Source organism: Aulostomus chinensis, chromosome 8 (assembly GCF_037954235.1).
Source record: "Aulostomus chinensis isolate RoL2024-O1b breed Wild chromosome 8, RoL_Achi_v1.0, whole genome shotgun sequence".
Taxonomy (NCBI): domain Eukaryota; kingdom Metazoa; phylum Chordata; class Actinopteri; order Syngnathiformes; family Aulostomidae; genus Aulostomus; species Aulostomus chinensis.
In genome coordinates this window covers 5,264,783-5,278,349 of record NC_141327.1, presented here as the reverse complement: position 1 = coordinate 5,278,349, position 13,567 = coordinate 5,264,783, and the positions used below count along the sequence as shown (strand labels likewise).

Below are 13,567 nucleotides of genomic sequence, written 5' to 3'. Positions count from 1 at the left end.
ACGCATCAAACTAAATTAACCCCTGAGGGATCAAACACTGCTCAGCTCAAAGTTTAGTTAGACAGCACAATCAGGTTTCATGGGCTAAGAGTTTGCCAGTGAAAACTTTTCACCCTTTTTGTTAAGACACTGCAACTTATAATTAAAATCACAGCTCTTGTCATTCTCACAACAGTGTTTTACAAATGTAGAGTTTGATGTCAAAGGCATTCATCTCCCAAGGAATGGACACGCCACCAACAGCATGCTGAGCTGAGCTCTGTAAACCGTGGGAGGGCGCACAGACTGGGTCTGGCTCATCTGTGAAGTCCAAATTGTTTAGTTCCTCCGGTGTACTTTCCATTACAAGTCCTCCTACAGCTCGGCTGATGGAGTTTTAATTTGCAAAGCCGTTTGACGTGTCTAAGCATTAGAGAGGCAGGACACATAAAACAGGAGTGAGGCGGCTTTACGAGTGGAACAGAACATTTATCCAGTTGTGTTTCTCTAGCTTCTCTAACAAGCACACCAAAGGCCCTTAACATTTCATTTCATTCCTCCATGGCAGGTTTTCTGGATGTTCACTGCGCGTATAGGGTTGTCTCTCTGGCTTTATCTACTCATAGTGCCTTTTAAATGGAAAACACATTTAAATGTATACAGTAATATTGGGTCATTCACCCATCGATGCTATGTTCCAATATGTTTTTAGTGCCATGTCACTCTGCCCCTTCACTTTGATAGACAGTTATAGATTCGATTCGCCTCCAGTAATCATGTGTGTGCTGGCACCAGCAGCAAAGCATGACTTGATAGTGTAAAAGTGGTTCTGTAATGGAGCTTGCTCGGCTCTCTACTGGTCAGTGCCGCTGTTACTCGCCTGTCTCCATCATCAATATGATCTATTCTATAACACCTCAGGCCTGTGGAGCTATGTACAGTAGAGAGCCCCCGACTACAGCTGTCTGAAATGATGCTTAGTACATAAAGCTATCGTAGCCCAGGCAGATAGGACTTGATTAAGTCTGCTGCTGAATTCTCCATGTAGTCCTACCCCAGCCTGCTGGCCCTCAACACCTCCTTGACTTCCTGAATAGGAGACCTCAATCATCCCAGAATGAGAGCAGCATCTGCGACGCCACCGCACTCAGTGCAGGAGCCTCTGCTGACCCACAACTGTGCAGGAATGAGTCCCACCAGAGGAGTCAAAAACTGTCTCTTGGCTGTGGACAAAACAAAAGAAGGGATGTTGACCACGGATTGTAATGAGTGCCAAATTCCCGGGTTGTCAACTCGTCAATAAACTCACCTCTAACTTGATTTCAGTAGCTGACTTCGTAGCAGCTACTCCCAGGTTATCCTTGGCATCATGTGAAACTCTCTCACGTCTCCCACTACCCCCCCTCATTGTCAAGCGGTCTATCTTTGCACTCTCAGGCTAACTCATTGATGTCAAGGCTTAGCGAGTTATTGGCTGCCGTGACTTTACCTCCAATTCCAGTGTCATGTGTCATGAACAAAATGAAAACTTGTAGACTAACTTGATGTTTATTAAGCAGAACAATGACAAGCAGTGGCGCTATGGTCAGTGTGATGCTCTCCTGTCAGACAGACATCACCAAGCGCTGCCACCGCTTATGCTATTTATGCATGCTGAGCTGCATAATATATGTTCCTGTGATGACTATGAGATTAGCTGTCAAATCCCTGCACTGTACCTTAATGTTACCTTTACTGTCTTTCGTAGCTTTAGCTCTTTCTGCACATGATTGCACAGTTGCATGTTACTTTAAGTGGTCTTGCGTTGGTTTGTGTGCCATCTTATTTGGTCAGTAGTCCCAGTTAAGAGAGAAAACCATCTTTGTGAGTTCAAGACACCTATTTGTGAGTTCCTGAAAGGCACAATCCACGTTTTTGATGATGTATCACGGGACATGGGACAGCACACAAAATTAATGGAACTCTGTTGTTCTGCAGGCATGAATTAGTACATTTATTTTAAGGAGTACATTGTGGGGGTGGGTTGTATATATATCAGAAATCCACTGGGAGCTTGCTGGAGCGGTGCTAATAAAGCAGTCCCATGTAGGGCTCTATTGTATGGTTATAATAATGGCAGGCTACTCTGTACTTCCATCTTAGGATGTCAGAACATGTTAGTGGATGGAAACTAAGGAACTTACTGTAGCTGAACAGCAACTAGCAAGTGTTGTGGATACGATGGAAGTCCTAAATGCCCAGCTGTCTCCAGCCTATATGGTAAATGACCAGCATTCATAAATTTCTTTAACCCGAACAGAAGCAGAATGGAAGCCCTGCTGCAACATTTCAACATTCCAACTTCTATGTTGGGATCAAAATGCTGTATGTCATAGTCAAGTCAAAGCCCATGTGTTTGTTACTCTTAATGCAGCCACAACAGTATACAAATCCTGGTTTACTAATGTGGATGCGTTGTTGCCTGTTATCGAAGCACTGTCATTCTTTGAAGCACAGCAACAAACGAACCTGTGGGGCACCTCCTGGATGTTTCAGCATATCAACTGCTAAACATCGTGAAAATCCTCACTCTCTGTGCCTTTTTAAGCCAGCCCTGCAAGTTCATTTGTGCTCCTCTAATCTCCAAAAACAAATTCTGCTGTCTCTTTCAATGCCTCATGGAAACTTGGATGCACAACATCAGCATAATATGGAAAGAGAGACGCAATGTTGCCCCCCTCCCCACTCTTCCCATGTTTGACAAAATACAGAGTGCACTGTCTTTCAGAGAAGCCAGGTGCATTATGGAAATTGTTCTGCTTTGGTCTGGTAGCAGCATCCTCTAAGCTTTACACACTCATTTCTCCGGCTCACTGTCAGCATCACAGTGCCTTTTAACACATAAAGGTTGAAAGCTTACACACACAGGCTGTGTGGCAGATTTACAGTACTGTTTGTGCTTGTGTGTGTGTGTGTGTGTGTGTGTGTGTGTGTGTGTGTTTGTGCGTGTGCGAGTGTGACTTTGCTGAGAGAGTGCAAATAGATGGAATGTAATTGCAGTGTTTAAACAAGATAAGTCTGCAACCTTACATCTCCTCCTCCCCCCTCCTGGAGCATTGGAGCTGTGCTGAGTAGAATAGACTAACGCCATGTGGAGGCTAATGCCAAGAATGCTTCGGGACATACGACGCATGATTGAGCGTGTGGTGGAATGTGTGTGTGTGTGACCTCACAGGGAGGGTCAGAGGTCATGAGGCCATGGCTTCTGGGTATCGCTCACCATAAAATTGTGCAGACAGACTGCATGCAGTTCCATTAAGAGCACTGATAATGATGTATTTATAGGTAATGTTTTACACTGAGTGGTGGCTGCTGATCTGAGTGATTATTAAGTAGCAAAACCTCAAACATGAAACATGATGCAAAAATGTGAGAATTTGACACATTAATTTGACATATTATGTTTTAAATGTTATACGTAAAAGTTGTTCATATTCCCATTATTTAATTAGAAACAGATCCGGATCGATTTAGCATAGTACTACCAAGACAGAAAGGCCAGCAGACGTATATTGTTGCAGTCCTGAACACGTCTTTTATTGGCTTCTCAAGTTTCACTGTATATCCACGTCTCCTCATAAAATCTCAAAGGATAACATGGAGCTGACATTAACGTACTTCCTCTCATCCTGGCTCGGCTTTTATACGAATGGGAGTGACAGAGCAGTTGATTTTTATTTTTTTTAACTGTGTCTGCAGCTACAGCTTTAACTTCGGATACACTGAGCACCTCGGGAGTCTGTGACCAGTGACCAGTGACCTGTGTTCCATCAGCATGGTCTGGCACATAATTTTTCTCAACGCTAACTTGACAGTGTTAGAATTAACTCAAGTGTTTGTGATGAAGTAATTAGTATATTCATCACTGTTAAAAGATTTCTATTTTTACTGTTCCCCAATATCATCAAAATCAACTTGCCAGGGCGACCAAGTAATGAAGCAGCCGATTGCTTCTACTACCTCGGGGCACCTGTCTGCTTGTGTTTCAGTCCATTGCACATTTTTTTTTGGTTTTGTACAGAGGCTGAGGATGGCGATGCCTCTAATGACTTTTTGTCTTGGGATAAATACGCTTGTCTTGCATTGAGGGGTTTATGTAAATCTCAACATCTTTTGTGTCCTCGAGATAGCAAGACATTTGAATTTGTTATCATAGGAAAATACACTTTGGCATTGAGAGTAATTACAAGCACAACTACTCTCAGCTTCTGCAGTTTTTATACCATCAGTTGGAAGGCCTCAGTATGTGATTAAAAATGTTTGAAAATGTCTAAAATATTACCTATTTTTTCTTTATTCAGTGTAGTATATTTATTTAACTGCTGCACATCCATGGTTCCATGGTTGTGTAGATAGCACCTTAAACACACCTCAATTTAAATGGCACTGTGAAAGCACAGAGTCAGATGAGAGGAGCCTTTCAGGGTGACAAATAAAATCCTCTAAAAGTCAAATAACGTGATAGTTGACTGGAAAACTTCGTATTGATGATTGGTGACCACCCTGGCTCAAGTGAAGGCAGGAGCAGAACTTGTTTTCAGAACCATGGACAGCATCAGGGGATGTGTGTGAGTGAGAAGCTCGTCTGGGATCGTGTGCCATTAGAAATCCAATCAGAACTGATCGACAGCAACCTTAGTCAATCAGTACGGCATAATCCAGTTAACTCATGGACTCATTCAGCCCTGTTGTATTGATTAGTTTGCGTGCCGTGTGATGCCCATGATGTATGTTTGTTGAAATAAAGGGAGTCCTTGACCCAACGCTGCTCCTAACATTTGACCCACAAATTGAATTGCAGATAGGAGGGTGTAATCCACTGCTGCATAGAGTGGACACGAGTCATTAGTCCTGTAAGTCATTTTCCAAACAAATCAATTAAACTATGCAAATCAGAGCGGTACTTAAAACATGTTCAGTGGAGCTGGGTCTCTCTGTTTACATGTGGAGGAGGGGTGGAGGTGGGTTTGTGGGTGGGTGGGTGGTTGGAGGGGGAGAGAGATGTCTCTGTGTGGTGATTGCAAGGGTGTGTTTGTGGTGGCAGAACCGCGGCTGTTGCTGTGCAAGAAGGTTAAGAGCAATCACTCTGCTGGAAGTGCAGAGTGAGACACTCCAGATTAATTGTGGCGCCTGTGAGCGCAGGGCATCATAATACACGGGGACCGAGGCTGGCTGAGAACACTGGATTGTGGGATTAATTAGTGAACTTCGTTGAGTATTTGATGATGCTGTCAGGGGGCTTTCAGCTGTTCTCCACCCCCTTTTAAAGTAAATATATTCATAATGAAAACATGAGTTAGGCTATGGATGGAGGGAGTTGATTGTCACCCTGTAATTTTCGGTCTGACAACCTTGTAAGTGCGAGAGGCGTAGGTGTGCCACTGACAGGGAGCTTGCTTTTCAGCTGACAGCACCACAATAGTTGTCACTAGATGTTTTCCTCCACTCAAAATCACATTATTCAAATCTTTCAAAATGTCAACAGAGCAAACCTCAAACTTTTGATACTTTTATTTTGGAACCACCAGCAGCACTGTTAGCCCCGCGACAGGAGTGGATGGGTCAAGGAATAATGACATAACCATCCTCGCCTCTGTGGAAAAATTTGACCTCAGATTTGGCTCTCTGGATGTCTGCAAGGGCCCGACTGGGGTCAGAACAGCACAGTCCTGTTGTGTACTGTAGGCTATGGGACAGTGACCCATTCTGCACACCCACCATTTTCACACAGGCACCACTCAAACTCTGGACATAATCCTTATGGCCCAGGATTTTCAAGACTGAAAGGGTTCCTTTCAACCTATCTGAGAACAGTTTGGCACCAAGGGGCTGATGAAGAGGTGGACAAATTAGGCAGACTGATCATAGTGATTCTCTGCTAAGTAGCCCCAGTTTGTGCCACTCTAATATCAACTATCTGATTGAGTCATGCAGAAATACATTATTTAGATAAATCAGAAAGTTATTGTACAGGTATTTCCAGAATCCTTAAATCTTTTTATTTGCTGCATTCTAAAAACAGGAATCAAGGACTTTACCCGCAAAACCACATGAATTTTCCATGTGTAAAAAAATAAGCAACACCATGAGCTCATGCACTTTCAGTTTTTTCCCCTGACATCATGCCAAAATAACCTGTCAAATGTGTGCTTTTAATATACCCATGGGAAGCATTGTTCCTTGCTGATATTTTAATGTGTTAAAGCAATGTAGATACTAAAATGACAGAAATGCCCATGTGAAGACCTTTTGGTGAACAAGTGAAACCCTAGTAAAATACCGTGGTGAAACCCAGGAGATTACAGAAAGGAATCTGTGAGATTACACGTGAAAGTAACATCTGGACAAACAGGAAACGGACCAAAAAATATGACTCCCACACAGCAGTCCGAAATAAAATTTTTAAAATGTAAAAAAATCTGTCCGCAACGGTTTGGTAATTTGAAGGAAGGTGTGAAGGAAACTGGAGGGGTGTGCTAAAATCATGATCCAGCATACAGGAAAACAGAAACCTCACATCAAACGCAAAGAGAACAAAGTAAGACTCTAGGATGAATTGGGGAAAACCAGGAAGACCGAAAAAGGCACAGGTGTAGCACAACAGGGCGGGGCAGCGAAGGAAATACTGGACACAGGAATTTAACCCAACAGGAAACAGTGATGCTCCCACCTCCTTTAGTGTGTATGAATCTTCTTTTTTCCCATTGACGTTTACCATTATTTTATTCTTAATTATTTTGGAGTTTTCTATCCAGCCACTCCATCCAAGTGGAGCTCACATGGGCTTACATTGGAAGGGTGGGCTTTAACAAGGGTCAGAGTGGGCTTTTCAGAGGGTGAGTGTTGGTGCCAGCAGCTAGAAATGGTCATGTGAGCACAGGTGGTCCCGAGTGAGCAACATTCATCCCATATTGGCCCTATTTGGAGTGCATCAGGAGCCCATCACCAATGTAAGGCTTCCATGGAGACAGAGGACACAGTTGGCCGGGCCACACGTGAGAGTGCTGACTGGGTTGGGTTTATAAACTGGGTTGACTTTCTGTCCATCCACCTGCGTCTTGATGATCAATAGTGTGTGAAACCTTGTTCTGGCCCCTCTGAAGGCCAGTTCATACTGTCACAGATGTTTGGTTTAAAGCAGTGAGGGGCGAGAACAGAGAAGAGTGAAACACAGCAGGGCAGAGCTATGGGATACAGTATACCGATGTGTTCAAAAGGGGGTCATTATATGTATGTTTTCATAAAAAATAAACCATTCTCACTGGCTTCAGATATGTTCACTAATTTCTCAAGCTAGTATGGATCTTGGCATATTTCTGCACTCCAAGTGCAGTCTAGCGCTTTCATTTGATATAATGGCAATAAATGATAAGTCTCACACTGCGGCTTTTTATTTTCACTTGTATAGAGCTGGCACATAAACGCTGGGATATTGCATCCGCTCAACATTTCCTTATTTAATGTTTATGAACTGAAGGTTGTTGGGGTTCACGATAAATATATGTTTGTGTGGAGGGTCTCATGTGTGACATTTTCCAGACGAGATTCAACGAAATTGTAATGATTAATGACATATCAGTAGCAGAGATAGTTTCTGGAAATAACCACTCTGCTTTTACTTCAGTCTTCACCAACTCTTGCCATCATGAAACTGGGACTGTAGTCATCTTTTGAATTAAAGTTTTTAAAACACAGAGTTCTAAAGGTTGAAGCTCTAGGTTTGAAATATTCATGTGAACTTTTAGTAACACGAACCAGGACATGACCAAAAAAAATGTCTGCTCAACTAAACCTCGGTTCAGAAAGCGAGTACACACTTCTCACATCAAGATGTCTCTCTCTTGCTCCGACAGACTTAAGACAAGGTCGAAGATGATAAAACACAGATGTGCCCTCACCGTCTATCATAAAGAGTAACTCTAAACTCTGTGCTCATATTTCAGACACTGATGTGTTATTGGAAGATTTATGTGATGGAGGAAAATGTGTTATGGCTGTGGAGACGGAAGGCTTGCCTTTCCTGGCGGAGGTAGCGACCGTCAGTGTGGAAACGTCCGGTGTTGCTTGTTTTCCAGTAGCCACAGTTTCACTGCCTGTTTCTGGCAAATTATGTTGCACAAGCAAGCATCATTAACTTGATATCTCAGGAAATTGAAAAATAGTCAGGCTCATGGTTCACTGCGGAGAGGAAATATTATAATTATTATACAATAATAATTACTGGAAAGTACACAGCACAGTTTAGTGTACATTTCTAAAAACCATCAGCATGTTTTGACCATTGAAAAGTGTGTTTTAAAAGGTATCCTCTGGTCAGTGTGTCCAGGCTGCTGTACTTATGACTCTCCTCTGGTTTTCCGTTCAGGTTCATCCTGGTCTTCAGCTGCCTGGTCCTTTCAGTGTTCTCAACCATCCCTGCCCATCAGGACTTCTCCTCCTACTGTCTGCTCATTCTGGTAAGAAACACAGACAGGAAAGAACTTTGTGCATCTCCTTCCGAGGAGACTTTGACTAGAAGTCGTGCAGTTTTTCTTAAAGCACTCTCTCCAATCTTTTAGGAACAGAGGAATTCAGAATCTTTCCTAGCTTCTTCTTTAGCATATCCTCCAAATGTCTAAAATTCAAGTGTCAAAAAAATACCGCAATCAGCCTGTAAAAATCCCCATGACCTCATGGCTGTTAAAGTAACAAAAGTTCCTTTTTGTGTTTGGGGGGTAATCGTGGCACCGTCTGGCAGGATCTACCCTGGATAGGTTGCAAGTCACGTGACATTTCAGTCCTGTTCAGACCCGCTGTTAACATGCGTCCTGAGTGATCTGATCACAAGTAGACAGAATTTTGTGAGTTCATGCTTAGAATGTGTCTCCACTGACCACTTGGGTTCAGATCTCACGTCCTTGCTCTATTTGCAAGTACATTTGTGTGTTTTCAAGTGTTAAACCAAGACAGTTTTTGTTTATTACAAGCGAAACACACTTGACTCGTATCTTTTTCAGAAATGAAGTAGTGTCCATATGGTGTGTGCGTGTTTTGGTGTGAATGGCATTGAGCAACACATCATTTACAACACTGTGTAACAACTTGTATTATTGAAGAATCGACCTATCACTATGACCCGACCCCTCAGCAGTCTGCTGCTCACTTGAACCAACGATCGGTACAGTGACCAAGTGTTTGTCCATGAGACGGAAATTCCTTTGCTTCAATACTTCAGCCACTGAACAGGAATAACTCCCAGTGTGTGGACGAGAATACACCTTTGAAAAGACTTAAAAGTCAGGGAGGAGAAATAATTTTGGTATTGTCGTGCTTCCAGTCCACATGATTGCAGAGAAAACCATTTCATAAACAGCTTTACGCTAATCGATCGGCATTGTTGCCAAGCTGCATGAGCACATGTCCTCTCCAGTTCATTATCAGTGGCAAACACTTTCCTGGTCTCTATTTTTATGACAAAAACATCGCAGCAATGATGTATAATGACTGGTTTATAATCTGCACTAACAGCATTGAGTCGTACTGGATATTGCCTTGAACACCACATGAGTGCCCTCTGTTACATACAAACACATTGTTTGTGATCAAACTTCCTGCAGGAGTTTGTCATGATTGTGGTGTTTGGGTTGGAGTACATCATCCGGATCTGGTCAGCCGGATGCTGCTGCCGCTACCGAGGATGGCAGGGTCGACTCCGCTTTGCCAGAAAGCCTTTCTGCGTCATAGGTGAGTTATGAGAGCACCCCCAGTCTCACTGTTGCCCCTTTCCATCATTGGTTTGATGTCTGTTACATCTTTCACTTGCCTGCTACTTGCCCTCTTGTGGAGCAGGATGGTCCCCTGTGTGAATGCAATTTGATGTTAGGCGTAAGCGGATTTCCAGAGCACGCTATTAACCATAGTTTGCTCATGTCATTTCCAGTTGTGGTCAGAGCTCATAAGAGGGGAGAGCATTTACGTAATGGGGTTGCATTAACTGCATTTTATTCTTTCCACTGTTTAGACATGGATCTCTGCTCCTTCTTGGAAAGCACTGTACAATGCTCGAGGGAAGGAGAGCAGGGCTTAGAGGTCACGCAGGGTGCCACAAGTTCCCAACGTTGCACTTTGTAGTCGCTGTTGTTGTCTGCCAGCGCTAAAGGAATGCCAGCCAAACTAAAAGAAACTCTCAAGGGAGAGAGGGACAGCAAGAGAGGCTGCATGAGAGTGTCGTAGTAACAACAATAATCATACTTCTAGGATTAAATAATGAGAGTAATGTCTCTGCGTTTGACTTTTCTCAGCTTTAAGTATATTTCTCAGATCGAGATCACTTTAGTACTAATTTATATTTGTTATTTTTTATGAAAGCAACGTCAAAACTAGAGATTTGCAATGGCATAACATTACACTACATAACACGAGTCAATATGTTGACCTTGTAGACCTGTGGGTACTACTAGTCGTTACTAATTAATTACGCCAATACTCAGTAGCCCTCACTACATTATTATACCAGCACTCAGTAGCCATTACTAATATATTGGACAAGTACTCAGTAGTCATAACTACATGATTACACCCAATACTCATAACTACATTATTACACCAGGACATTGTCATGATTACTACACGATTACACGTGTATTTAGTTGTCATTCCTCATACATCAATCCTCAGTTGTCATGATTACATTTGTTATACAGCAGTAATCATTTTTACGTTTTTACACAAGTACATAGTTGTCACTACTACATTAACCTACCGATACTCAGTTGTCATCCCTATTTCATAAGTACACAGCTACGTGTGTGTGTGCCTGAAGAATATGTGTGACAAAAAACTGTTACTATAGATGTTGTGCATTGATGATCACCTCTCATACTTAGTGTGTGTGTGTGAGTATGTGCGTGTGTGTTTGATTGCTTGTGTGTGCATCTATTTGTCTCTATGCATGCACACGTGTACGCACTCCTGAACCACAAAAATTGACTCATAAATTAAATAAGACTGAAACCAGTTTGACATATTTAAATAGGAGATTTGTCAACGCGAGTCATTTAAAAGCCATTAGGATCTTCAGCATGGAACACCACCCCACCACCCCCGTCTCAGAAAGAAAGAGCCGGGGACAACGTGAGCTATTGAATGGTGCTGCAACGCGCCCATCATTCACTGATGTCTCTGAGCGAGGACTGTCATGTTTCTATAGGAGGGTTTATTCAGAGGTCAGAGAACTCTGGCTCAGATTGCGGTGGCTCCATTCATTAAACTGACAGTTACTGGCTTGACTGCGTAGGACCCCCCTCCCCCCCCTCCATCTATCAGTCCCATTCACACAAACGTGATATCTAAGGAGCACACTGCAGGAATACGAAATTTCCTCAACTTTGACACAAATATCCACGTGAACTCAGGGATAAACTGAAAAGATGTTGGTGGTTGAAAGTAAAGGGCACCGTCAACTCACATGAAGATGACATCTCAGAAAAGCCTTGGGAGGATTTTCTTCCAATTTGGTTGGAACATCCACTGGTGCTCAGTGATGAAGTGAGAAGATGTTGCCGTCAGAGGTCAAGGTAACCATCGTTGCAGACAAACAGGATATCGCAGGACTGTCTTTAAGGAGTACCTCACCCAAAAAGTCCTTTGCCCTTTCAGGTAGACAAAAAGGTGCCTTATACTCCTGTTAGTATTTTATCACTGCTGCATCACTAACTCCAGAATACGGCCATGTATTTAGTTTGAGGCGAATGGCGCTCTGTAACCACTGATTACTAACAAACAGCAGAACTGTCCAAAAATTTCAGTTTAAAGACTGTAAAGTGCATCATTTGGTATAATCCACTTCTTTTAAGCCCAGTAATCCACAAACACCCCAAATGAGCCAGTTAGTTGCTCTTTCTTTTTTTTCCAGCTCAAATATGACATAAAGCCATGTCACTATTGTCCTTCAAAATGCCAAATGTCAAATCAAAATACTCAGTTAGTAATCATGCGATTTGATTATGTTAATAGAATATTTACCTTACCCAACCAAACCCATTTGATTTGTTTAATTTCCGTCCTGTCTTCTTTTTTGCCACAACATGGTAGTAACCATTACTACAGTCGGGGGGGGGGGGGGTGTATAAAACCTACCAAAGATATCCCACTCCCATTCAAATAAAAACAGAACCAGCTTGTAACAAGAAATATTGCATTGTGGTTGTATGCGTCCTCGATGTGTGACTGTCACAGAGACCTTTGAGCTTTGACCACCAAAATCGCTTCAGTTCATTCTTGCATCCTAGTGGACGTTAGTGCCCTCTTGGTGTTCCTGAGATGTTGTGTGGATGAGAGCAGCACAGACAACAACGCTGTCACTACTGCAAAAATTCGATGACAGATGTTTTTGAAGAGTACTTATTGAAAGAATCAGCTTTCCAAAAGTCCTTCACTGGGAATTTTCAGTCTCAAAACCTGTGAAGTTTGACAGGTTGAGATGCGCACTTTTCCTTCCATGGGCCCACCACACCTTGATTCCCCTCCCTCAAGCTCAAATGAATCCTCCTGTCAGTCAATTCCATGATGATGTCCCCCCCCTGCTTTAAGTGGAGGGACACAGGCCTGCAGGTGCTGGGTGTCATAAATGTATTTTTCATAGCGCTGCTGCTGCTGCTGCTGCTGCTGCTGACTTTTCCTCTTTTCCCTCTCAACCACCTCAAGTCAACTGGTAGGTGGTTTTACTGTATCAGCCATCAAACGCACTTTGGTCAGCATTCTGTCTCGGGCTCGGCGGAAGGACAGGAGTGGGCGGGATGGTTATATATGAGAGAAAACTTGAACTAAATAACACTGTTTAAGGATAGAGTTTCACATTGCGTGTCACTGAAACGGAGCAAGGGGGAAAGCAGAGGAAAAATGTTATTTCTTTAGTCATATGAGCTTGTTACTTTAGTTGTCTGTGTGGGTTTGATGTTATTTATTTGATCGGTGCGGTTTCTATATGAACGGCTTCTCTTCATCTGTCTGTCTGTCCCTCTCTACTGCTGCTGGTTGAAAAATTTCACAATTCTCAGCAGCAATACCGTTTGGCCTCCAGGCATATGAGGCATTAAAAAGAAATAAATCTTCACTCTGCCAGCCATTAAACCCATGCCGATCATTCCTGTAACACTTTCGTGTGTGTGCCTGTGTGTAAGTGTGCACACATGTGTATGTGTTTTTTGGGGTGTGGGGGACATTCATCATGGAACAATGCTTCCTTTGCCTCTTCCCTGCTCCGTGTTTGTGTTCATGCAGCAGATCGATGTGGTATCCAGGCAGCTGATACAGTACATGCGTGCAGCACGATACACTAATGTACCTGCTGCCTGTGGCAGATTGTATCAGCTCCAGCAGCAGCCATTATTCTGACCCCAAGGCTTGAATGAGGAATCTATTTTGAAGGCCAGTGTCACATCAGGATCAATATTCTAACACAGACTTGCCTGGAGGTTGAATTTATGAGTAGTGAGCACATTTCTTCTCTGTCAGTTCAATTTCTTTATATTCTGATGTGGGATGGTGTGGAGACCAAATCTCAACTCAC

General features: G+C 42.9%; 1 protein-coding gene across 4 annotated transcripts in view; it reads left to right on the top strand.

Moving 5' to 3' along the window:
* The window catches only part of LOC147256895 (potassium voltage-gated channel subfamily KQT member 5-like), a 127,773-nt gene that overhangs the window by 86,200 nt on the left and 28,006 nt on the right, over positions 1 to 13,567 (top strand). For all 4 annotated transcript variants that reach the window (XM_086210551.1, XM_086210549.1, XM_086210550.1 and 1 more), the window contains exons 2-3: positions 8,384 to 8,474; positions 9,615 to 9,741. In XM_086210551.1, the coding sequence (XP_086066677.1) occupies positions 8,384 to 8,474; positions 9,615 to 9,741 (218 nt within the window). The remainder of the gene's footprint in view (positions 1 to 8,383; positions 8,475 to 9,614; positions 9,742 to 13,567) is intronic.